We start from the raw sequence: 27,268 nt of genomic DNA, 5'->3' as shown, positions 1-27,268 counted from the left end.
ACAGGAAAGTGTGGGGGAAGGGGGTTGTGCAGAGAAGAACAGTCCTTGCAGGGTATACCCCATGGCCCACCTCCTCCAGCCATGCCCCACCTGCCTGCAGGTACCACCCAATCAGTTTATTCAAACTGAGATGGGCTGATTGGGTTACAACTCTTACAGTCCTATCATTTTATCTCTGAATATTCCTACATTAACCCAGAACTTTTTGGGGGATATCTCATATCCAAACCATAACAAAGTGTCTTAGACAAAAGGGAAAAGAAGATTTCGTGACAAGAAACATTATGCACATAGAAAAGAGTGAGAATGTAGTAAGTGTTCAATGAGAGCCAGGTGCCTGAAGAGGGGACATGGCAGATAGTCTAGGAAGGCCTTATTTTCCATGTAAAAATAAAATTTAGTTTCTTTCTAGAAGCAATGGAAAACCATTGAAGGGTTTCTAACTAGGGAATAATATCCATCTGAACAGTGTTTGCTGGGGGAAACTGCTTTGGGATTGAAAATAGATTCTAATATGAACCAAATTGGAAACAGATTAGTTGAAACACTACTGCAGTCGTCCCAGGCAAGTGACAGTGACTGATGAGGGAGGCAGAATGGGGAAGATAAACAGAAGTAGATTCTCAAGACATTCCATAAAACTGTAGAATTAAAAGGGATATAAAAGAATCACCTATGGAAAATGGAGAGGGAGAAGGATTCACCAAATATACCTAGTATTTCTATAGCTTACATCTCTGGATGGAAGAACATTTTATTCCTCAAAAACAGAAATGGAAATGAAAAAATTGGAGGAAAAGATGATATATTCAAGCTTAAACAAGTTGAACTTGAGATGCTTTGAATAGTCCAGGAAGAGATACTATGTAGACTATATATCTTTGGACTTGGCTCTCTGAAGAGAAATTTAGACATAAGATTTTTATACTCGAGTAGTCATGAGGTACAAAGTGCAATTATTCTTCTGTAAAAATTTAACCTCCAATAATAAGCAATGGCTTTTGGAAAAGGCAACTAATTGTTCCTAATTGGCTTTGAGGCAATGAGAGAAAAATTTGACAATCAACAATAATGAGATACCAAGTTAAATGATTCAGGGTTATTAGGTAGAAAGGTAAGAAAAGGAAGATAAATGTATATTCAGAGTATATGGAAAGTAGTTAAAATTTACCTACCTCACAATTTTACCTAGACTTTCCTTGTGTTATTTAGTTCTCTGTTTCTGTAACAAAATACCTGAGATAAATCAACTTATATAGAGAGACTTATTTTCTCTCACAGCATTAGAGGTTTCAATCCCTAAGCAAATGGCCCAGTTGCTTTGCGCCTGTGGTGACACAGTATATCATTGTGGCAGCTTGTAGCAGAGCCCATGCACTTTGTAGTTAGTGCAAAAAGAGAGAAAAAGAATGGCATCTCACAGTACCCTTTGAGGGAACATCCTGCTGCCAGCACCCTAGGATTCCCTACTATGCTTTACTTCTTAAACATTCTACCAACTCCCAGTAGTGCCATTGGCTTGGGTCCAGGCTTTACATATGGGCCTTTGCAGGGCACTTATCTAAATTTTAGCAGTCCTTATATAAATGTATCCACAATTAAATTAAGTTAATCAAAATATGACCTTATAGTTCAGCTATATTTTCTGTTAAACTTCATAAATAAAAACGGAGAGGTCCCAAAAGCACCCATTACCTACAATAAGTATGAAAGAGGAAGCTTGCAAATATAATAAGGGAATATTACAGAAAAATTTATGGGGATAATAATTTAGAAAAAAATGACAACTTATTTCATAGACACAAGCAACAAAAGTTCACACAAAAATTGATTAATTTGTATTTAAAATTATTTTCACCAAAAAATTCCTGCCTTGATGTCTTCACTAATGAATTCTACCAAATATGTAAGGAACGAATATTACAAATTCAAAACAATTCTTCCAGAAAACACTAGAACTCTTCTGTCATTTTAAAATTACAAAAGTAACTTGACAGACAGACAAAGACAATACAAGAAAAGAAATCAGAGATAAATATTTCTAATGAACATAAATATATAAATGCTTAAGAAAATTGTAGCATACTAAATCCAGCAAAAGATGCATATTCATATACAGAAGTTAATGTGCCAGTGGGGTTAATCCTAGAGGAGCAAGGATGCTTTAACATTTGACAATCCAAGTAATTTACCAGAACAAAAATCATATGAACATCACAATACATGTAGAAAAATCAGGTTTTCAAGATGGGGGACTAGAGGGTGGCTGCATTTCATGTTGCTCCAGGACTCAGGATTCAAAAGAGGAGATATTGAGAGACTTGGGACCAACTCAAAGCAGCCAGGTGAGTCTCTCCCGTTGGAGAGGCATCCTGGATGGGGCAGTAGTCCCGGAACGCAGGGAACTTTGTGAAGTAGACCTGCCCAACGAGACACCCCTTCCCCCACTGGAGCAGTGAACTCGGACAACTGGGAGCATCATAGAGGAGGCCGCTCAGCACAGTGCTTGGACTCGGAGCAACCACTGTGGCTCCGGGCGGCAGCCCAGAGGAGGAGCTGTGCGGCAAGCTGTTTGGACTCAGAGCGACCACATCTGAATGCCAGGGGGCTGCCCAGAGGAGGAGGAGGAGGAGCAGCGCAGCGGGTCGCTTGGACTCGGAATGACTGAATCAGAGCTCCAGGCGGCTGCTCAGAGGAGGAGGCGAGTGGTGAGTTGTTTGGCCTCAAAGCGACCGCTCCTGAACACCAGGGGGCTGCCTGGAGGAGGAGTGCGGTGGGTCGCTTGGTCTCGGAGTGACCGCACCAGAGCTCCAGACAGCTGCCTGAAGGAGGCATGCAGCGGGTAACTTGGACTCAGAGCGACCGCTCCTGAACACCCAGGGGGCTACCCGGAGGAGGAGGAGGAACAGGGTGGGTCACTTGGACTCGGAGTGACTGCCCAGGGCTACTGGCAGTTGGCGGTAGGAGGAGGCACACAGTGAGTTGCTTGGACTCCTAGTGACCACACCAGAACACCTGGCGGCTGTCTGGAAGAAGAGGCATGCGGCGAGTCACTGGGACTCATAGCAATTGTACGGGACTCCAGGTGGCTGCTCAGAGGAGGGGCCGAATAGCCAGGCGATTAGGTGCAGAGCAGGGTCCCAGGACCTAGGCGGCTTCTTGGTGGAAGAGCTGCACAGAGACAGGCTTAGGGCAGAGCAAAGGTTCCAGGACTGCGGGCAGATTCTCTGAGGAGACAGAAGAGGAGACTTGTCTGTGAAGGGAGAGGCTCCCAGGCCCAGGAGGTAGGTCTGGGCCCCTGGGAACGTTGCAAAGGAAGGCAGCCCAGCTCAGGTGGTAGTTGTACATTGAGGGGAACCTCTAAGAGGGGAACTGACCAGCGAGACCTCCCCACTGGGTGAGTCTTCCCTGCTGGGTGAGGTTTTCCCACAAGGACGGGAAAACCAGAGACACAGGCCCAAACAGGCCTTGCCTCAGCCCACAGCCTAGTTCCCCTTTGGATGACCATTGTCAACAAGTGGAGGCACTTCTGCCCACTAGTAGGGAATATACCCCACCTGAATGCCACCACCCCTAGAGGGAGCTTCCTTGTGGAGCACCGCACTATCAACTTGCTCCAAGACATCAGCCCACTGAAGGCTAAGAGGGGATATACTAGAAATCTTCAGGGACATTATAAGTCAATAGAGGAAATCTGCAATATCTCAGCGGTCCACTGATACTTGAACAATATGAGAAAAGAAGGGAAGAAAATGCCCCAAACAAATCTAGATGTTCCATCAATAAAACCCAATGACAGCATGGCAGAAGGAATGACAGAAAAGGAGTTCAAATGTATATAATTAAAATGATCAGAGAAGCAAATGATGAGATGAAAGAGCAAAAGCAGGCACTGAATGATGAGTTGAAAGAGCAAATGCAAGCATTGAATGATCGCACCAATCGACAGTTAAAAGAGCAAATACAGGAAGCAAAAGATCATTTCAATAAAGAGTTAGAGATATTGAAAAAAAACAAACAGAAATCCTTGAAATGAAGGAAACAATAAACCAAATTAAGAACTCCATAGAAAGCATATCCAATAGGATAGAACCCCTGGAAGACAGAACCTCAGACATTGAAGACAAAATATTTATCCTTGAAAACAAAGTTGAACAAACAGAGAAGATGGTAAGAAATCATTAACAGAATCTACAAGAACTATGGGATATCATGAAAAGGCCAATAATTTAAGAATTTAAGAATTATTGGGATTGAGGAAGGCACAGAGAAACAAACCAAAGGAATGAACAATCTATTCAATGAAATAATATCAGAAAATTTCCCAAATCTGAAGAATGAAATGGAAAATCAAGTTCAAGAGGCTTATAGGACTCCAAATACACAAAATTACAACAGACCCACACCAAGCACATTATAATGAAAATACCTAACATACAAAACAAAGACAGAATTTTAAAGACTGTGAGAGAAAAGAACCAAATTACATTCAGGGAGAAACCAATATGGATATCAGCAGATTTTTTCAGTCCAGACCCTAAAATCTAGAAGGGCCTGGAACAACATTTTTCAAGCCCTGAAAGAATATGGATGCCAACCAAGAATCTTATACCCAGCAAAACTTACCTTCAAATTTGACAATGAAATAAAATCCTTCCATGATAAACAAAAACTAAAAGAATTTATAAAAAGAAAGCCAGCATTACAGAACATTCTCAGCAAAATATTCCATGAGGAAGAGATGAAAAACAAAGAAGCAAATCAGCAAAGGGAGGAATTATCCTAAAGGGATTGTCAAATAAAGGAGGAACCATGTTGTGTCAAATAAATAAATAAATAAATTAAATTAAATAAATGAACCAAATGACCGGGAATACAAATCATATCTCAATAATAACCCTGAATGTTAATGGCCTGAATTCATCAATCAAAAGACATAGCCTGGCAGATTCGATTAAAAAGAAAGATCCAACAATATGTTGCCTGCAAGAGACTCACCTCATAGAAAAAGATACCCATAGACTAAAGGTGAAAGGATGGGGAAAAACATACCATGCACATGGACTCAGCAAAAAAGCTGGAGTATCCATCCTCATTTCAGATAATGTGGACTTCAAACCAAAGTTAGTCAGAAGGGATAAAGACGGACATTTCATACTGCTTAAGGGAAGCATAAATCAGCAAGATATATCAATCATAAACATCTATGCCCCGAACAGTGGCTCATCCATGTATGTCAAACAAATCCTTCTCAATTTCAGAAACCAAATAGACCATAACACAATAATACTAGGTGATTTTAACACGCCTCTCTCACCACTGGACAGATCTTCCAAACAAAAATTGAACAAAGAAACCATAGATCTCAATAACACAATCAATAATTTAGACTTAACAGACATTTATAGTGTATACCATCCAACCAAGAGCGAATACACTTTCTTCTCAGCAGCACATGGATTCTTCTCTAAAATAGACCGTATATTATGCCACAAAGCTAATGTTAGCAAATACAAGAAGATAGAGACACTACCTTGTATTCTATCAGATCATAATGGATTGAAGTTAGAAATAAATGAAAGAATAAAAAATAGAAGCTACTCCAACACCTGGAGATTAAACAATATGCTATTAAATGATGAATGGATAACAGAAGATATTAGGAAGGAAATTAAAAAATTCTTAGAGGTAAATGAGAAAAAAGAAACATCATATCAAAATCTCTGGGACACTATGAAAGCAGTACTTAGAGGGAAATTTATTTCATGGAGTGCATTTAATAAAAGAAGTAAAACGCAACAAAGAAACGACTTAACACTACAGCTCAAAGCCCTAGAAAAAGAAGAGCAGATCAGCACCAAAAGTAGTAGAAGACAGGAAATAGTTAAACTCAGAGCTGAAATCAGGAAATTGAAAAGAAAGATACAATACAAAAAATTGACAAAATAAATAGTTGGTTCTTCGAAAAAGTAAATAAAATTGATAAACCTTTAGCCACACTAACAAAGAGAAGACAAGAGAAAACCCAAATCACTAAAATTCAGAATGAACAAGGAAATATCACAACTGACACGATTGAAATACAAAACATAATTAGAAGCTATTTTGAAAATCTATACTCCAACAAAATAGAAAATTTCAAAGACATCAACAGGTTTCTAGAGACATATGAATTGCCAAAATAACGAGGAGGACATACACAATTTAAATCGACCAATTTCAAGTACTGAAATAGAAGAAGTCATCAAAAGCCTAGCAACATAGAAAAGTCTGGGACCAGATGGGTTCTCAGCCGAGTTCTACAAAACCTTTAAAGAAGAGCTCATTCCAATACTTCTCAAAGTATTCCATAAAATAGAAGAGGAGGGAACCCTCCCAAACTCATTCTATGAAGCCAATATCACCCTGATACCTAAACCAGAGAGAGACACATCGAGGAAAGAAAATTTCAGACCAATATGCTTAATGAACATCGACGCAAAAATTCTCAACAAAATTTTAGCAAATCGCATACAAAAATATATTAAAAAGATAGTGCACCATGATCCAAGTGGGTTTCATCCCAGGGATGCAAGGTTGGTTCAACATCCGGAAATCAATAAATGTCATTCACAGTATCGATAGACTTAAAGTCAAGAATGACATGATTATTTCAATAGATGCAGAAAAAGCATTTGATAAAATACAGCATCCCTTCATGCTCAAAACACTAGAAAAAATAGGGATAGTGGGAACATTCCTTAACATTGTAAAGGCCATTTATGCTACCATGGCTAATATCATTCTAAATGGTGAAAAACTGAAAGCATTCCCCCTAAAAACTGGAACAAGGCAAGGATGCCCTCTTTCACCACTTCTCTTCAATATCGTCCTTGAAACTCTAGCCAGAGCAATTAGACAGACCAAAGAAATTAAAGGGATCCGAATAGGAAAAGAAGAACTCAAACTATCCCTATTTATGATGATAGGATTATATAATTAGAGGAACTAAGAAATCCCACCAGAAAACTTTTAGAATTCATAAGTGAATTCAGTAAAGTAGCAGGACATAAGATCAATGCACATAAATCTAATGCATTTTTATACATAGTGATGAATCTTTGGAAAGGATAATTAGGAAAACAACCCCATTCACAATAGCCTCAAAAAAAAAATAAAATACTTGGGAATCAATCTCACAAAAGAGGTGAAAACCCTCTACAATGAGAACTACAGAACACTAAAGAAAACCTTAGAAAATGGAAAGATCTCCCATGTTCTTGGATAGGAAGAATTAATATTGTCAAAATGGCCATACTACCAAAAGTGCTATACAGATTCAATACAATTCCAATTAAAATCCCAATGGTGTACCTTACAGAAGTAGAGCAAGCAATTATGAAATTCATCTGGAAGAATAAGAAACCCAGATAGCTAAAGCAATCCTTAGCAGAAAGAGTGAAGCAGGGGGTATTGCAGTACCAGATCATCAACTCTACTACAAAGCAATAGTATCAAAAACGGCATGGTATTCGTACCAAAATAGAAAAGTAGATCAATGGTACAGAATAGAGGACACGGACACAAACCCAAATAAATACAATTTTCTCATACTAGACAAAGGGGCCAAAAATATGCAATGGAGAAAAGATAGCCTCTTCAACAAATGGTGCTGGGAGAATTGGAAATCCATATGCAACAGAATGAAACTAAACCCATATCTCTCACCATGCACGAAACTAAACTCAAAATGGATTAAGGACCTCGGAATCAGACCTGAGACCCTGCAGATTATAGAAGAAAAAGTAGGTCCAGATCTTCAATATGTCGGCTTAGGACCAGACTTCCTCAACAGGACTCCCATAGCACAAGAAATAAAAGCTAGAATCAACCACTGGGATAGATTCAAACTAAATAGCTTTCTCTCAGCAAAGAAAACTATCAGCAATGCGAAGAGAGAGCCTACAGAGTGGGAGAAAATCTTTGCCACTCACACTTCAGATAGAGCACTAATCTCCAGAATCTATAAAGAACTCAAAAAAATCTACACCAAGAATGCAAATAATCCAATTGACAAATGGGCTAAGGAAATGAATAGACACTTCACAGAAGAAGATCTACAAGCAATCAACAAACATATGGAAAAATGTTCAACATCTCTAGTAATAAGAGAAATGCAAATCAAAACCAACCTAAGATTCCATCTCACCCCAATTAGAATGGCAATTATCAAGAATACAAGCAACAACAGGTGTTGGCGACGATATGGGGAGAAGGGTACACTCATACATTGCTGGTGGGGCTGCAAATTAGTGCAGCCACTCTGGAAAACAGTGTGGAGATTCCTTAGAAAACTTGGAACGGACCCACCATTTGACCCAGCTATCCCACTCCTTGGCCTATACCCGAAGGATTTAAAATCAGCATACTACAGAGATACAGCCACATCAATGTTCATCGCTGCTCAATTCTCAATAGCCAGACTTTGGAACCAACCTAGATGCCCTTCAATTGATGAGTGGATAAAGAAACTGTGGTATATATATATACAATGGAATATTACTCAGCCATAAAGAATGATAAAATTATGGCACTTGCAGGCAAATGGATGAAATTGGAGAATATCATGCTAAGTGAGATAAGCCAATCTCAAAAAACCAAAGGTCGAATGATATTGCTAATAAGTGGATGATGACTCATAATGGGGGGTGAGACGGGTTAGTGTTAGGGTTAGAGTTAGGGTTAGGGAGGGGGGCAAGAATGGAGGAAGGAAGTACTGTATAGAGGGAAAAGAGGGGTGGGATGGGTGGGGGGAAGGGAAAAATAACAGAATGAATCAAACATCATTACCCTATGTAAATTTATGATTACACAAATGGTATGCCTTTACTTCATGTACAAACAGAGAAACAACATGTATCCCATTTGTTTACAATTAAAAAAATAAAAAAAGAAAAATCATTTGACTAAATCCCATATCCATTCATGATACAAACACCAAATTCTGAATAAAAAGAAAATTCCCTCAACTTAATAAAGGATTTCTGTAAGAAACTTTTGTCAGATGCCAACCTAATGATAAAAGGTTGAATTCTTTCCTCTTAAGCACAAGGCAAAGATGGCTGCTCCCATCATTTCCATTCAGTATTTCATGAAAGGTCCTACTTTGTGCAATAGACAGTGAAGTAAATACTATGCAGATATGAATAGAAGTAAACTGTTTCTAGTCACAGAAAACATGTTTGTTTCTGTAGAAAATCCTACAAAATCTACCCATAGAGCTAATAAAACTAATAAGTAGCTTTTAGGAAAAGGACAAGACACAAGATGAACATAATGTATTAATTATATTTCTATATAATATCAAAGAGCAATTGGAAATCAAACTTTAAAATAAGCAATTTTTACAATAGCATCAAAATAATGAAACATTTAAAAACAAGTTTAAGAATATATTCAAGAATTATATACTAAAAACTACTACAAAACTTTGCTAGGAGAAATGGAAAGTTTGAATAAATAGAACAATATACCACATTAATGGGATTGAAAAACTCGATTTTATAAACATGTCAATTTTCCCCAAATTATTATATAGATTCAACACAATTCTAACTTAAATGCCAGAAGATTTTTCTTTATCTTTTTTGAAAAACCTAGCAAAGTAATAGTGAAATTATGGAATTGCCTAAGCTATAGAAAAGCACAACTTTAAAACAAGAATAAAGTTGAAAGGTTCTATGGTCAGACTGTTTGTATCCTCCTAAAATGCATATTTTGGTATTTGAACCCCTAATTTGCTGGTATCAGGATTCAGAGCCTTCTGGGACATGATTAGCGCATGGGAATGGGACTGGTGCCTTCATAAGAGTTCTAGGGTTCCCTCCATCCTGTGCCATATGAAGATGTAGTGACAATGGAGACATCCTAGGCGTGAGCCCTCACCAGACACATATACAGGTGCAAATACATTTACAGTCAATTGATTTTCAACAAATGTGGGAGTGGAGAGAGGACAATATTTTCCATAAATGTTGTTGGGAAAACTAGATTTCCACAAGCAGGAAAAATACAATTGAATTCTTATCTCATACCACATACATAAATAATCCCAAATTGATTAAAAACAAGAATAATACTTGAAAGTGTAAACCTACTAAAAGAAAACACAGGGGAAACAGCCCTAATATTGGTATGGGCAATGATTTTTAAAATATGGCCCTAAAAGCACAGGCTACAAAAACAAAAATAGACAAAACAGGATTACATCAAACTGAAAAACTTCTTCATGGAAATGCAAACAATCAAGGGAGAGAAGAGACATTTTAGGAATGTTAGAATATATAGGAATGGTCAATAGATACATGAAAAAAATTATCAACATCACTAATCATTAGGGAAATGCAAATTGAAACCACAATGAGATTTCACCTCATGCCTGTAGAATAGTTATTAGGAGAAAGGTAAAAAATAGGTGTTGGAGAGGGTTTGAAAACATAGGGAATTCTTGTGTACTTTTGGCAGGAATGTAAATTAATACCTGCATTATAGAAAATGGTATGTAGATGCCTCAAAAAATTAAAAATAGAACTAGTATACAATCTATCAATCCCACTACCGGGTATATATCAACAGGGAACAAAATCAGTATGTTGAGGAGATATGTGTACTGCCATGTTCATTGTAACATTATTCACAATAGCTTAAGATATGGAATCAACCTAAGTGTCCATTGGATACTGGATAAAGAAAACGTGGTGTATATACAAACAATGGAATATCATTGAGCCTTAATAAAATAGGAAATCTTGTCGTCTGTGACAACATGGGTGAACCTGGATGACACTATGCTTCATGAAAATGAGCCTGGCCCACACAGGAAGGCAAATATTGCATGATACCACTTTTATATGTGGAATCTAAAATGTCAAAGTTGTAGAAAGAGAGAATAGAATGGAGTTACTAGGACCTGGTTTGGGGTTGGGAGTGGAGATTAGGCACATAGTGGTCAAAGAATATAAAATTTCAATGAGGATGAATAAGTTCAAGACTTCTACTGCACAACATGGTGACTTAATAGCAATATATTTTATTTTTGAAAATGGCTACTACAGAAGATTGTGTTTTCAACCCAAAATTTGACAAGTGTATGATGATGTATATGTTGATTGACTCTGGCTAGCTCGAGGTATGTGTATATCTCAGAGGATCATGTTGTACATGATAAATATGTGCAATTTTTTATCAATTAAAAATAAATAAATAATTTAAAATAGGAACTTAAATTTTAAGTTTAAATTATTTATTCAGTTAAATTAGTTTGAATTGTTTGTAAGCATTAATTTTAATTTCAAAAAAATGATTACAGTTTTAAAAATTTTAAAGGGAGTTTAAACAGAAAAATATCTTAAGCATAGGAGTAGAATTCATAATTGCCCTACAAAACCCCCAGATGTTAATTTGTTTTATAATTTGAAAATAAAGTTCTTCAGTTTGTTTTTGATAATGTTTAAAATATATTCAAATATAAGTGTACTTATGGTTAAACACTACATCATTAGACACTATTAATTTGTTATGCAAAAGTAATAAGTTGCTAAACAATTTTTCTTTTTCTTTATTCGCAAGACTTGATTTACAAAAGAAACATCAATAAAGTCTGAGGAAGCAGCCCCAGGGAATCTAAAGTAATGAGGACAAACTCCTTATTTTATGATTTTTACTTAGAAGTTTAAATTATCTTTTATATGACCTGATACTAATCATGTTCCCAACAAAGTACATACACTATTCACCATAACAATTGCTTCAAATACCACGCTTCACTTTCCCCTCGAATCATCTTTTAAAGATGCAGACTGCACCACACTGACCTCACCATACAGTTCCCAAAGTAACTAAGAAATCAAATGACAGTGTGATATAGTAGTGATAAGGTAACAGAGGAAACATATTATTAAGTAGCTTGATAGCAGAATAATATATCAAAGTGTCAGTTTAGATAAAAATATTCATTCATTTTCTAGGATAAGATTCATTTGAGGACAGGAAAAGTTAAATTTGTGTTTTCCTTATAACGAGTTTTCTGCAAACACCCTATTTGATTGGGTGTCTGTCTCACAACTTCCTGATAATCTTTCTCTTCCAATTTCTTGAGCCCTATGAAAAAAGGAATTGGGGTTTACTGATAATAATTACAAGGGAAAAAAACTCCACTTGATCCCATCATCAGGTGGAATCCGTACCAGTATGAAAGGTAGGTGGTTTTCTATGTACTAAGCTAGGGATTTATTACAACTGGCTTCCCTTTGTGCCTGGTAGTTAAGATGCCAGACAATAATTATTTAACTAATTTTCACTGAGAGGTTATTGGGTAAGTAAGAAGTTATGGAAGGAAAGATAAAATACAGAGACTTTGATTTAAAGTTAATCTTAAAGCTCTGTGAAAAGTGTTCTGTTCTTTCATCTAGCTGCATCTAAAATCAACTGGGATCATAGATGACATGTGAATAAGGGACAAACTGTGTGGACAGACAGGCTAGATGCTGGCAGTACACCACTGAGATGTCACATTGCTCGTATGTACATGTTCACTTCATTTTATTCCTATAGCCACGCACCCAGGGTACTTAATGAATCAATGCTTATTATTTTCATTTTTAAGAAACTTCAGAGAAAAAATTGCATACAAAATCTTGACATTGTGTACATCCACAAGACTGGGATCCTGATTAGAATAAGGTACATTTCATGTTTGTATAAATATATCAAAATGATTCTACTGTCATATATAACTATAAGTAGCAAATATAATTTTTTAAAATTATATAGTTTGGACAATGCACTTTAAATTACCCTCTCCAGACTGCTTAGAAAAATGACATCCCTAAATATTTTCATAAGCACTAGAATGAACTCTGATCTAACTTCAAGTCATGTTCATTTGTTCTTCCATCTCTCACAGAAGACTAAATTTGATCATTATAGAAAGATGATAAATTGTTATCTTAAATTGTTATTTTTTTCAGAATCCATATTTTGTAATAAATCTATATCTTATCAGGATTTGGCATGGTATCATTGTGAACAAGTGAATGTAAATATTTACATAGATATAAGAGAATTTAATTTAGTATTATCACTTCTATTCAACAGACAGTTTTTAAGTATTCACAGTTTTCATGATACAATACTGGATATGGTGATATGTACAAAAATTAATAGGAACAGGTGTTCAGGTATTGGGCATCAAAGGGGAAAATGGATTACTCAGCTTCTTTCAGATATGCAGAAACCATTACATTTTGGTCAGGTCTAATTCCTCAGAGACTACAAAACTTAGTCACGTCAGGTGTTCATTTGCATGGATGCCATCAAGACTGGAGACAAGAAAAAATAAACTGTTTTCACCGTGATGGGGGAGTAAGGTCATGCAATAAATAGTTGGCTATGATGGTGTAAAGACATGAATGTAAGGATAAATGTAACAGTGAAGGGGAAATGCAGAAAAAAAGGAAAGATATCACATATAATAAAGAGAAAGAGAAGAAAACATACAGAAAGGAAGGTGAAACTTTTGATGAAGTCTCAGGCAGGTCAATAGATGAAGCTTCAATATTGGCTGCTTGGGAAATAAATTAGATGAATTGGGGGTGGAAGGAAAGAAGTAAAAAAGACAAAATGCTGAATATAGTTCGAGAGAAACTGGGAACACATTACTCATTCCGACCACATAACAGCAATTGTTTAACAAAGAAAGCTGCATCTTAAGCTGTGTGTACCTAAAGATTTGTTTATTGGGAAAGTAATCACTTTCAAATGAAATAGGTACCTTCCATTTCAGAGAATCTCTTAGCAACTATAGCTTTTCATTTTGTGGCATAAATTGTTCCCTTGGTTGCAGTGAGTTTGGCAAATACTTTCAGCAGTCCAAGCCAGGATTTTGTCATTATATAAATTCATGATTTAAAAATTCTAGTATTGTCAAACTTTCTTGTGTATGATGCACTTCAGTATTGACCCAGATCTCATAAAGAAAAAAACATTCAGTTTTGGATAATAAATTTGGAGTGGAGTGTTTTCAACAGCATAATGAATAAAATTTTTTATTTAATTCGAGCACATTTAAACAGAGCCAGTTCTTGCTTGGGTTAACCAATTAGTCTGATTTAAGGAACATGGCAAGTTGTTGGCGGATCAAAGCAGAGATGAGTGTCAGATGAGTAGGACATACTAATTGTCATGTCTTGTTAGAATTTGAAAATTGGCAGGATTGCCTTTCATGTCACAGCAATGGAAGTGCAAAGCATTACTGACCATTTTGTGGTAAATATTAGATTGAGCATTTGCAGGCACAATTTTTAGATAGACCAAAAAAGCTAATGATTCAATATTTCATATTTGTTATTTTAAACACAACTTTAAAATGTGGGGGGAAAGACACTTCTACATTGCTGGTGGAGTTGCAAATTGGTGCAGCCACTCTGGAAAGCAGTATGAAGAATCCTCAGAAAACTTGGAATGGACCCACCTTTTGACCCAGTTATCCCACTCCTCGGTTTATACCCAAAGGACCTAAAATCAGCAAACTACAGTAACACAGCCACAATGTTTATAGCAGCTCAGTTCACAATAGCTAGATTGTGGAACCAACCTAGATGCCCTTCAACAGATGAATGGATAAAGAAATTGTGGTATATATACACAATGGAATATTATTCAGCTATAAAGAAGAATAATATTATGGCATTTGTAAATGGATGGAATTGGAGAATATCATGCTAAGTGAAATAAGCCAAACCCAAAAAACCAAAGGCCGAATGTTTTCCCTGATAAGTGGAGAATAATATATAATGGAGGGGCAGTGAGGAATGAGAGAAGAATGGGGGAACTTTAGAATATGTAGAAGGAAATGAGAGGGAGGGAAAAATGAAAAATCATGGAATGAGACAGACATCATTACCCTATGCACATGTATGATTACATGAATGGTATGATCTACATCGTGTACAACCATAGAAACGAAATGATGTACCCCATTTGTGTACAATGAATCAAAATGCAGACTGTAAAAAATTAAAAACTAAATAAAAAAATGTTAAAAGAAAGAAAGAAAGAAAGAAAGAAAGAAAGAAAGAAAGAAAGAAAGAAAGAAAGAAAGAAAGAAAGAAAGAGAATCTAGATCTAGCCAGGCATGGTAGTGCGTAGTGCATGAATATAATCCCAGCTACTCAGGAGGCTGAAGCAGAAGAATTGCAAATTTGAGGCCCAACCTGGTGAACTTAGCCAGACTCTGTCTCAAAATAAAATTTAAAGGGCTAGGAGTGTAGCTCAGTGGCAGGGTACTTGCCTAGCTTATTCAGGGCTCTGGATTTATGCCTCAGTGCCCCCCAAAAAAAGGAAAGAAAAAGGATAGATACTTAGTCACTTTGTCAAGGGGAATTCCAGTTGCAATAATTTACTGTTTACAATTTTACATTGCTTCTTCAGACATTGCCACTAATAGAACAGGAAGTGAGGACTCACAGGGTTGAAGGGATAGAGGAAAAGAAGATATCAATCTCATATATATAACAAGTGCCAGGCACTTGATATTAAAATCTCATTATACTTCCATTTATTGCCTCACCATAACTGCATAGAGTCAATACTACCACATTATAATTCTCAGATCTCCTTAACTTTTAGATTTATACTCATATTCTCCAACTGATTGCTATAGTGATTAAAAAGAAAAACTCTTATATATAATCCCTCAGTGGTCAGGATTGAGGGATCTTATTTGAACTGAAAGAGAATAACAATAAAATGTCATATTATTATTATTATTATTCAGAGTTCTTTTGGCATTTATTAAATTCATTGACACCATTTGCTTATAGATAAGACAATACCCACCATTATTTACAAAGTGCTGCTAAGGTTCATGACTGTATTCATTAATGTACCCATTTCTGCTTCCCTGGCATTCTTGAGGACACCTTTGCCCTACAACTATGGCATGTCTCAAAATCCAGATTCTTACTCCACCTACCTGTGCTTTAAAGTGTGTGTGTCTCGCCATGCCCACTGCTGCCTTCTGGTCTAAGATTATTCCATTTCTTCCCAGTACCACTCGAGTAGCCTTCTTCCAAACTGGGTCCTGAATATACCCTTTGTTCCTTATAATTAGTATTACAAGTATTTACAATATATTATTTATAGTAGTGTTTATAAAATGTGAATCAGATCACATCATCCTTTTGCCAAAAAATATCCGATGGCTTTGTTTATTTGGTCTAATTGTATTAAAATCTAACCCTATTAATGAAATCTTATTTACTTCTCAAACTTTATTTCCTATTCAGCAGGATGTTTTGGTGCTGGTGCTTCCTGGCTTTGAGAACATTTTTTTCAATATTCAAGAATTTTACAGATCAGTGATATCATGTTGGTAGCTTTGCTATGACAGAAGTATTTACACCTCAGAAACTGCTACAAGTTAGGGCTTTGTTTGTTGTTTAGTCTCTGTTTTGGAGAGCTGGCTGTTCATCATTTACCAGCACACCACTGTTACTATTGCTCTTTGCCTCAATTACAATGTTCCACGCACACACACTGTTTTTTTTCTTTCTTTTTTTTTTTTTTTCCCTGACCTTTTAACGCGTAAGATTGCTGCCCTCACTTTATGGCCTTTGCTTTTGCTGTTCTTGTCCAGATGCTATTCCTTTGGATTTTCATGTGACTGGCTTGTTCTCAACATTCAGGTCTCAACCTTCCCTAAGAGGCTTTCCATGGCTATCTTAGTCAAAGGAGCACCATCTGTCACTCTAGTTTCTCTATAATTTCAACATTATCCTTTGATGTCATGTGATTTTGTATCAATTTACCTGTATTAGGTTGCAAGTCACATAAAACCAAATGGTAAGGACAACAATCAGGGGTTGGTTGGACAGTTTGGGATTTGAACAGCAGCTGAGTAATGAAATGAAGGACTAGGTCCCTTCCTTTGCCCTGTGTCACCATCCTTAGCACATGACAGTCATTTTCACAATCATAGAATTTCTGTTCACTTCTAGTCACTTTAAGGCATTATAGCTGTCGAGAGAAAGGAATGGAGTGAGACCAATTTGGAGGGCGGTTGGTCTATTTTGAAGGCCTTCTTGGAAACCATACCCAATAACTCTGTACTTATACTCTGGCCAAATTACAAGAGTTTGGAAAGAGAATTGTGTTCACTTTCCAGATTCTATAGTAGAAAACAAGGGATAAGAGACTGTGGATGGCTTCAGGATTGATAATTCAGAATGTTTTCCATAATGCTCGGTAAAGTTTTATAGCATTCCTAGACAATAGCCTCAAATGACCCAGCTCCACCTTCATCCAGGTTCCAGATTCAGATGAGTCATGGGTCAAATTCCACATCTTAAATGTCAATCAAGTTAATTAAAACTCATCATTAGCAAATGATAAGATGACAAGTGGATTACTCCAGATCACTGGAAGTTTACTCCACTTAAGTTCCAGTATTATCCTAACTTCCAGTTATTTGCTGTTTGCTGTTGTTTTGTTTTGTTTTTAACATTCCTCCTATTTTGAAGGAAATCTTTCCAGAGTCTGTCTCCTTACTATTACCAGGCAACTGATGATGATTTGATCATTTTTTCATAGTCCGCGTGTTATTACTATGAACATATTGATCATACAGTATCATAATCTGAGATCTTGGGCAGTGTTATGACTGTCACAGCCCACAATGGTCCTTGTTGCTATGTTTAAAAATAAATTTATTGAACCTTGATTGTTTTATTTCAAATCCATCTTAATTGGATTAGAGAAATCAGGTTAGAGAAATAAAATAAGATCATGAGCACTGGAGTCAAATATAGCTGGTTTTGAATCCTAGATCCACCGTTTACCAATTGCATAGCTTTGGGTCAAATAACTTATTTTTGTAAGACTTAGATACTTTTTGTTTTTCTTCAGTTATATGGTAGAAATAACAGTGATTCCTTTATATACTAGTGAGGATTTTAGGATAATCTAAGTAAAGTGAAGTAGCACTGGATAGGTGGTGGCCATGATCTTGCTTCGTTCTGCATCACAGAGTAGATGTATTTGTGAACCACGCCCTCGGTCAGACTAAGATCTAACTATTGTAAGAGCAGATTTAAAGACTATACCTCAGCATCCTTTTCTGAAGTCTCAATCTTTTAAATAAGTTGTCCAGGGGTAAAATTTTTATGTTAACTAAAATTTGAGAACCTCAAAGAAGGATTTGTTGGTCAGATTAGCTTAATCTCTAGTAGCAACCTTAGAGAAGAAGTTCTGTGAATCCATTGACTTCAGGGCAACACCCACTACCCACAACTCATCACAGATACTGAAGTTTGTAGATAGGCAAATCTCATAGAGAATGGAATAGTGTTTTCAAATAACCTAAGTACATTCTCCTGTACACTTTAAATCATCTCTAGATTGCTTATAATAACTAATAGAATGTGAGGGTTGAATAAGTAGTTGTTACACTGTACTGCCTTTGGAATACTGACAAAAAGTCCGTAAATGTTCTGTACATATACAGTCATCATAGGCCATGTTTTTGATCCGTGGTTGGTTGAAGCAGCAGATGCAGAACCTGCAGATATAATCAGCAGACTGCATATGGATTGCTAAACTATATCTCAAATGTAGCCCAGATTCTACAAACAATTGCTAGATTGAAATCCCAGCTCTGCAGCTTTCTAGCTCTTTCCTAGGAGAAATAATTTTAATTCTGTGGATCTCAATTTCCTCTTCTATATAATCATCATAATAATAAACCTAACCTCATATTGCTATTCAGGGAGGCAAAATGTTTTTAACAGTGACATAATAAACACTATATGTGACAGAAATTCATATTTATTAAAATTCCCAGACTCCATGTAAGTGATTCTCAACATGACTACTCATTATGTCCTTGAGACATTCTGAAGAACTTGATGCCCAGGCAACATACCAGATCAATAAAAGCAGAAATACATGTGAGTAGAATCCAGCTATGTATTTTTCAGTCGCAGGTAATTCCAATGGGCAGCAAGGCTAAGAACCACTCCATCATTCAAAAGCTCTCTCCAGGTGATCCCGTCAATCAATGAATACTACCTGAGATGGGTATACTGGTAAATGAATTAGGGTTAATCTTTATTGAAAAAGGAAAAATTAAGAGCTCAGTCTATGACCAAGAAAGTCCGCAGAGCACAATGCTATTGTAAAAGTACTGAACATGGAAGAAAAGGCTTCTAAAGGTAAAGCTGTGATAGAAATGAAAATAACAGACACATGGTTTAGAATCACTCAGACCCAGACTCCAAATCCAAAGTTTGTAGTTGTTAGTGAGTCAAACTCTCTATAATCCTCAATTTTGTCATTTGCAAAATATGGATATTTGCCACCACATGCAGTTATCATAGGGATAAAATAAGGTAAAATAATGTAAGGCTCTTAGCATGTAATGATCTCACAGTATAGTTCCAAAGGCCCTTCCAAACTTCATGTTGAAACTTAATTGTCATTGATATTAATATTAATATTAACAAGTGGGAACTTTAAAAAATGATTAAGTCATGGGGGCACCACACCTATGAATGGGCTTATACCATTATTGGGGGAGTGGGTGTTTTACCACAAGAACGGCTTTGTTATTAGTTAGCTCTGTCTCACGTGTGTGTGCCTGCTTGCGCTTCCACCAAGTTATGATGTGGCGCAAAGGCCTTTAACAAATGTCAGCACCATGCTCCTGCACTTCCTTGCCTTTAAAACCTTGATGAGTTTCTTTTCTTTATAAATTACTTATTCTGGGGTATTCTGTTACAGCAACAGAAAACAGACTAACCTGGCAAATTTCTACCCAGAAATGGGGATGTTGCTATAACAGATATCTGAAAATATAGAAACAGCTTTTGAATTGGGTAATGGGCAAAGACTGGAAGAATTTGGAGGAGTAGGTTAGCAAAAGACTGCATTGCTGTGAACAGAGCATTAATGGTTATTCTAGTGAGAGTGCAGAAAAGAAGACTAGGAAAAGTTTGGAACTCAGAGTTTACTTATGTGGTCATTGATCAGAATCCTGATAGAAATACAGATAGCAAAGGCCATTCTGATGTAACCTTAGATGGAAATGAAGAATTATTGGAAACTGGAGGAAAGACCATCCTTGTTACATAGTTACAAAGAATGTGGTAAAATTATGCCCATGTCCTAGTAATTTATGGAACATGGAACTTAAGAATGATGAACTAGGATATCCAGCAGGAAAAATCAAAGGAGCAAACATTCAGGCTATTCATGCATGCCTACTTTTAACTTCCATACAGTGAGATGTGATAAAGAAATGACTAAAAGATGGAATTTATAATTTAAAAAGAAGCAGAGTGCAAAGATTTGGGGAATTCAAAGTTTGACCACGCAAAGAGAGAAAAACTATGTTTGGAAAAGAATATGAAAGGCATGGCCAAGAAAATGTTTGCAAAAGAGATTAACATGGATAGAAGGGTTGCAGGTACTATTTATTGACACAGTTGGACAAAGTTGAGGATGCCATTTCAGAGATCTTCAAAGCTATCCCTCCTAACACAGGATCAGATCTTGAGGACAGTGGAATGGTTTCAGGCAACAGACCAGGGCAACCTCCACTTATTTGCTTCCCAGGGCTGCCTTGGGTCTCTACTACCTGCATCTCGGCTCAGGGATCCTTAGCCATCCTAGCTGCAGCACAAACAGGTCTAGCTCAATCCACAACTCTTAAAAATACAAGCAGTCAGACTTAGCAACACCCACGGTGTTAAGTCTGCAGGCATGTAGAATGAGAGAGCAGTGGGGGCATGGCTTCCTTCAATTAAATTTCAGAGGATGTTGCATACTACCCGCATGCCCAGGCAGAAGCACACCACAAAAGCAGAGTTATTGCAGTAGAGTCCTGACTAGGACAATACCTAGCAGAGCTGTGACAGTGGGCTCCCCCGCAAAATCCCAGAACCTCTGGCATCAGACAGTGATAACTGCAGGCACAAGACTCTAACTGCTTCATCATTGTGCACCAGTGTGCAGGATCCGGAGTCAAAGGAGACCATTCTCTAGCTTTAAGAATTAAATATCGTTTTCCTTGTTATGTTTTAGACTGACATGGGACTAGTTATTCATCTTTGCTTGCCTATTTCTCCATTTTGGAATAGAGTCCATCTTATGCCTATCCCATGATGGTATTCTGGAAGTATACAACTTATTTTGATTTCATAGGCTCATGGCTGGAGGGAGTTTGCCTCAGGGTCTCACCTCCCTATGATATAGATGAGATTTGGGACTTTGAATTTTTGTGCTGGTGTTGGAATGAGTTAAGACTTTTGAAGCTATTGTGATAGAATTAATGTATTTTGTGTGTAAGAAGAACATGAGTTTCAGGGGACAGGAGCTATGGTTTGAATGTTCCCTCCAAAATTTATGCTGAAATTTAACTGCCATTGTGACAGTACTAAGAGATGGGGTCTTTTAGAGGAGATGAAGTCATGAAGATTCCACCCTTAGGAATGAATTAATTACAGTATATGCCATTATGGAGGGAGTGGGTTAGTTGTCAGAGAGTGGCCAGCTGTCTTGCTCTCTTGTCATGTGATGCCCTCTGTCATGTTATGATGCAGCCAGAAGGCCCTCAGTGAATGTGACCCTTAACCTTGGACATCCCAGTCTTTGGAACTGTGAGAAATACATCTTTTCTTTATAAACTACCCCATCTGTGGTATTTTGATATAGCAGTAGGAAATGGACAAAGATACCCCCGCATTACAGATGTTTAATAAAAGTTTATCATTACTGTTTTTAGGAGTAGGGGTGAATTGAATCAGAGGTATGAAGGAGACTGGGAGGACAAATATAATACAGAAATATTTTATTTAGTAATGGGATGAAGGTGTTAATTGGAGAGTTATAGATAAGGTAAAGAATAGGCTTCAGGAAAAAAAAAAATCCCATGTTGTCGTATTTGTCTACCAATCTCCCCAGTTTTACCTAATAGTAATAGTAAACCCAAACTGCTATATCAGAAACCAAACTTGTCAGAAGGGTTTCACAAAATAAGCACAAGGGGGTTCTTAAGAAGAATCTTAGGGGGGACTCTTACAAATAAATCATACACCCTCTATTGCAGGTGTTTAAATATTGTGGTGACACAAAGGCTTCTGCTTCCTTCCGGGTCCTGGTCATGCAGGTTTCTTTCTGGTACAGAGCTAAATGGAATCTGCATTCTGTTTTAAACCCTACTATCATATCCATTTATCACTCACCACTTTTTTGTTTCCAGCTCCACCCAGGCCTGGGCTGGAGGGCCCTGACCTCTTCCACATTTGTTCTGATATTTCCTTTGTCTCTCTTTTTGTGTGTGTATTGCGGGGAGGGTGGTGATTCTGGGGTTGAACCCAGCAGTGCCAGCACTTTTGTTTTTTTAATTTTGAGCCAGGGCCTCACTAAGTTGCTGGGGGCCTTGCTAAATTGCTGATGCAGGTCTTGAACTTGTGATCCTCCTGCCTCAGTCTCCCAAGTTCCTGGGATTACAAGCATCCACCACTGTGCCCAGCCTTTCTTTGCCTATTGCCAGCTGCTGTGTTTCCTTGACCTCACACTGCTGGCCTCCCTTGGGTGGGTACCAACAAAAGAGTTCTGGATCTATAGACTGTTGCTATCTAGTTCTCTCCCTCTGCTCAGAGGAACATAGAAGGCAGGCAGGTCACCCAGACTATTTCCTATGCGACCAGGAAAGTCATGCTAGTCCCATCTTTCATGTATTCCCATTCACTACAAGCAGTTCTATCAGAAGCCTCCTCACTTAGTTGTTGGAATAGAAATAAAGGGTTTAGTACTGTGTTCAAAATTAATACTCCTTAAATGCTATCTCATCTCCCAGCTACCTCTAGAAAAGACCCAGGGTATACTATAGCAAAATCATCCCAGCTTTAATGTCTTAATGGAGATGCATCTGGTTTTGTTGGTGACTTTTTTTAGAACAGTGTTTTTCTCAGTCTTGGGTGGCTATGGGAATCATCTGGAAGCTTAAAAAGGAAAACCTGATGAATAGATAAAACACAATTTGAGATTTCGGTTTAATTGGTTTGGGGTAGTAGCCTACTTTAAAAACTTCTTGGATGAGTACACTGATGACTCTTTGCTAAGGACCAATTTTTAGAGTGGAATAGTTACTTTCATCTGTGAGATTTCATCAATAATTCTGAGACTTCTGGAAAAATACCATTTGGTATTCTTTCACATATCATATCAAAGAATAATAAAGGGCAAGAGTTCCAGAAATACTGGAGATGAAAGAAACCTAAAAGATCATTTTGTTCATATTTCTTCCTTTGGGGTCTGTGAACCAACAATTACAGAATCACTTCAAGCATTAGTTCAAAAAGCAGATACCTAGGCCTTATTCTCACACCTCCTGAATTGACATCTCTCAAATGGGGAGGAGGGTTTGGAGCCTGCATCACAGTTAGCTGTCTCAAGTGATGTGTAGGCACATTCATGTTTTAGAACCATAAATGTGTGGCAGAGGTTCTGAACCCTGGCGGCACATTCGAGTTGCATGAGTTTTATAAAAACTCATGCTGGCCGATAGCAGTGGTCTCAACCTCAGCTGCACTTTACTCCCGTGCCCAGATCCCACCCTGTGTCAATTGCATTGGAGTCTCTGGAGTGGGACTGAATGAAGTGGCTGTGTTTTTTAAAGCTCCCTAGGTAATTCCAATATGTAGCAAAGATTGAATACCATTATTCTAGAAATTCTATGTTAATTCATTTGGGGTGGGTTTCAGGAATTGATAAATGCACCCCAGGTAATGTCAATGCATAGCATCAGCTGAGAACTATCAACACTGACATCCTTCAGATGCGGGCTTGCCTCCTTCCCCCTCACCAGACTCAAGCAGGTCTTGACCAAGCCTGATAGTGATGTTGAGATCTAGAGTCATGAGGAGTTATGGTTCATGAAGACATAGACCTCTAATACTTCTTGAGCCAGTCTCATTCATTAGTCTACCATTCATTCAACAAATACACATCAAACATTTAATTATGTGCCAGGTACTCTGCAATGAACTGTGGAGATAATGACAGATAAGATATTGTACCTGACACCTCAAGAAGCTTATAGATTTGTGGAGATGAAGGAGGGAGACAGATAATCAAATAGAGGTACAGCAGAGAGTAAAAATTATTACAATGGACAAGTAAACAAAGAACCTTGGCAACACAAAGATAGCAACTTATTCTGCCTTGAAGACTCAGTAAAGGCAGACTTGAAGTGATGCTATTTAAGCTAAGTCATTCCTGCATGAATAAAAACACCCTCCATAATGTGATTTCCATCCACTCATCTCTTGCTACTCTCCCTGGTTTCAGCTTCAGCCACTCTGAATTCCTCCCCATTCTTTGAATGTCTCTTAACAAGCCTTCTGTCTTTGCTTATTCCCTTTGCTTGAAGCATTCTTTGCCCTTTCCCCACTTTTACCTACTCTCTAGGATTTTGCTTAGCAATTAGTTCCATGAGGAAGTCCTCTCTGACCTCCTGAATGATATGTGCCTTTGTCATATATTCATGGACTACTCTGCAAAACTTTGTAACATGCACGACTATATTGTGCACCATGACTTTCAAGCCTGTGTACTCCACAAAATCAAGAGAAAGGGCTATCTCCTCTACCACATGTCTCCTGTGCACAGCACAAGGACCCAACACTATTGAATGAATGAAGGCATGAATGAATGATGGGATGAGTTACACCTCAGGAATTGGGGGCAATATGTGCCAAACCATAGAGTCATGACATTCTGTGGCATGTTCTAGGGACAGCAAAAATTTTGGATGGTTATAGTGCAGCATGGGCAGGAGGAGATGTAAGAGAGATGTCAGAAGAGGTGGTCTACTGAGGGACTTCTATAAAACCCTATGTGATCTGAACTTTATTCTGTAGGGGATTTTCCATACAGGAAAATAATATTTAGGCTTATCCTTCAGGATAATTACTTTAGAAACAATGTGGAGGATGGACTGAAAAAAAAAAAAGATGAATTTAAAGGAGCTCAGTTAGGAGATGTTCCAGTACTATAGGTGAGAAATGATGGATTTCCTGAATTAATGAAGGGGAAGAGCCCCATGGTCTACCTTGGGAGACAGGGTATTTGGAGATACCACTGATGGAAACAGAATATAGGAAGAGAAGAGATAATTTCAGGGAAAAAATGATGAGCTTAATTTTAAACATACTGAGAATTCTATGTGCCCTTAGGGCATCTGAGTGGAGTGTTTTATGTAGTTAGAAATGCTTAAAAATCTCAGCTTGGTACCATATCGATTGTAGATGTGACCGGTGTTGTCCAATTGACTATGTTGTCTTCTAGTTTATGTACTAAGAGACAAACTTTAGACACCAACAGTGTCATATTGATTTCATGATTTGTGCTACTTTGGGCTACAATTGGCAATCAAAATACTTCGTGGGGGAGTCTCTATAAAGTCACTTTCTGGTTACTTTCTTCAGTTATATGCATATACCTATGCTAACCTCACCCAAACTCTGAAGTGGTAACATTTTTTTATTGGTGACTGTGTTGATACATTCCAGTCTTATTAGATCATGAGTTCTGTGAGTTCAGAAAGGAAGCATGGTTTGTTTTAAGCTTGGTGCTAGGTATAATAGATATGAAAATTATTGGATTGATGGATGGATGGATGGGTGGACGGATGGATTTGTAATCTGACTACTGGTACGTGTGATACTTTACAGAGCCAGTGACCTCTAAATTGAAAAGTCACATCCTACTACTTACAAGCCTGAGTGACTTTTTAGTGAGATGTTGACCATAGAAATAAGGTAGAAGAGAGATCACTTTAAGTATTTTTGAATTTTCTTTTATTATATCATTTTCTCTTGAAAATGAGAAATGGTACAGGGACTTTAGATTTTACAGCTGTAAAAGACTACATGTATTTTGAAACATTAACCTGTGATATATAGACATTGAAAAATATTTTACTTGGTACTGTTTTAGAAGTTGATATGCAGGTATATGATCAAATTATTCTTTTAGGGAAATAAACTTAAGGGTCATATGAGGAAACTGGAGTAGAAGAAATTATTCCAGTTGAATTGAGAAGAGATAAAAAGGACCTGGAATAATGCAGTGGTGGGGAAATTGAGAGTCCATTAATTCATTTATTCTTCAAATATTTATTCATAGTATCATACCAGACTTTGGGGGATGCAATAGCAAACAAATCAGACAAGTTCCTGCCTTCAGGAGGTTCATAGATGAAGTGCAGCAGAATGCACATCAAGCAAATAATCATACTAATAAGTGTTACATTGTAGTTACAATAAAGTGAGATGGAAAAAGTCAAACTGAAAAAAAAAAAAAAAAAAACACATCTCAGATGTAAAATTGACCGAACTAGTTTGATTATTGGTGTATCAGATTAAATAATAGACATTTTTCCTGCTCTTCCTTCTTTATTCAAATGGATTTCTGACAAAAATAACATACATGAAATGCCATCCAAGAAGATATATTAAACAACAAGTTATGTGGAACAGATTAAGTTGACCTTTTACCCCAAAATAAAAGCAGTAAGCTCTGAGTTATAAATTCTGATTTTGCAATTAATTCCATGTGAGTTTCAATTGGAATAATGTCACCACTCAACGGAAATAATGCTACTTTGGTGATGAGATACAGTTTATTCTAGGTCTCTTCATTTTTTAAAATTTACTTATTTATTTTTCACCCAGATGTTGCAAGAGCAATTGAACTACTGGAAAAACTACAGGAATCTGGAGAAGTACCAGTACACAAGCTACAGTCTCTCAAAAAAGTGCTTCAGAGTGAGTTTTGTACAGCAATCCGAGAGGTAGGACACTAAAATTTTAATAACTATATTCAGCCATATGTCTTCTAAATAGAAAACATGGTTTTTCTACATACTTGGTTGAAATCGTTAAGATTAGAACTACATTTTTACTGACTGTTTTTAGCTCCTTGGACAGATGATAAAATATAATTTAGTCTGCTAAATTCTTAAATTAGATCCATCCAGGATTTATACATTTATCTAAAATCAAATGTTGATCTTCTGGTACCAGCGAAGGGTCTGCTACAGCAGATAAGTGTTGCATGTAGTCTAAACTATTTAGCACTCACATGAAGCTGCCCGGAAATTCAGGTAGAAACAGTCACAGTTAATGAGAGCTCAGATTTTCTTAATAGAACACTCAGCTAAGTCTTT

The 27,268-nt window shown here is 37.2% G+C and overlaps 1 protein-coding gene across 2 annotated transcripts in view; it reads left to right on the top strand.

The window, feature by feature from the left end:
- The window catches only part of LIN7A (lin-7 homolog A, crumbs cell polarity complex component), a 140,892-nt gene that overhangs the window by 24,245 nt on the left and 89,379 nt on the right, over positions 1-27,268 (top strand). Inside the window, exon 2 of one of the 2 annotated variants that reach the window (XM_079141185.1) lies at positions 26,775-26,893. In XM_079141185.1, coding sequence (XP_078997311.1) covers positions 26,775-26,893 — 119 coding nt within the window. Of the gene's footprint in view, positions 1-26,774; positions 26,894-27,268 lie in introns of those variants that run through there. The other variant, XM_079141186.1, reaches the window with a different exon arrangement.

This window comes from Sciurus vulgaris (genome assembly GCF_902686455.1).
Source record: "Sciurus vulgaris genome assembly, chromosome: 5".
NCBI classification, from domain to species: Eukaryota; Metazoa; Chordata; class Mammalia; order Rodentia; family Sciuridae; genus Sciurus; species Sciurus vulgaris.
The sequence above is the reverse complement of the archived record's forward strand: the minus strand, read 5'-3'. Positions and strand labels throughout refer to the sequence as shown.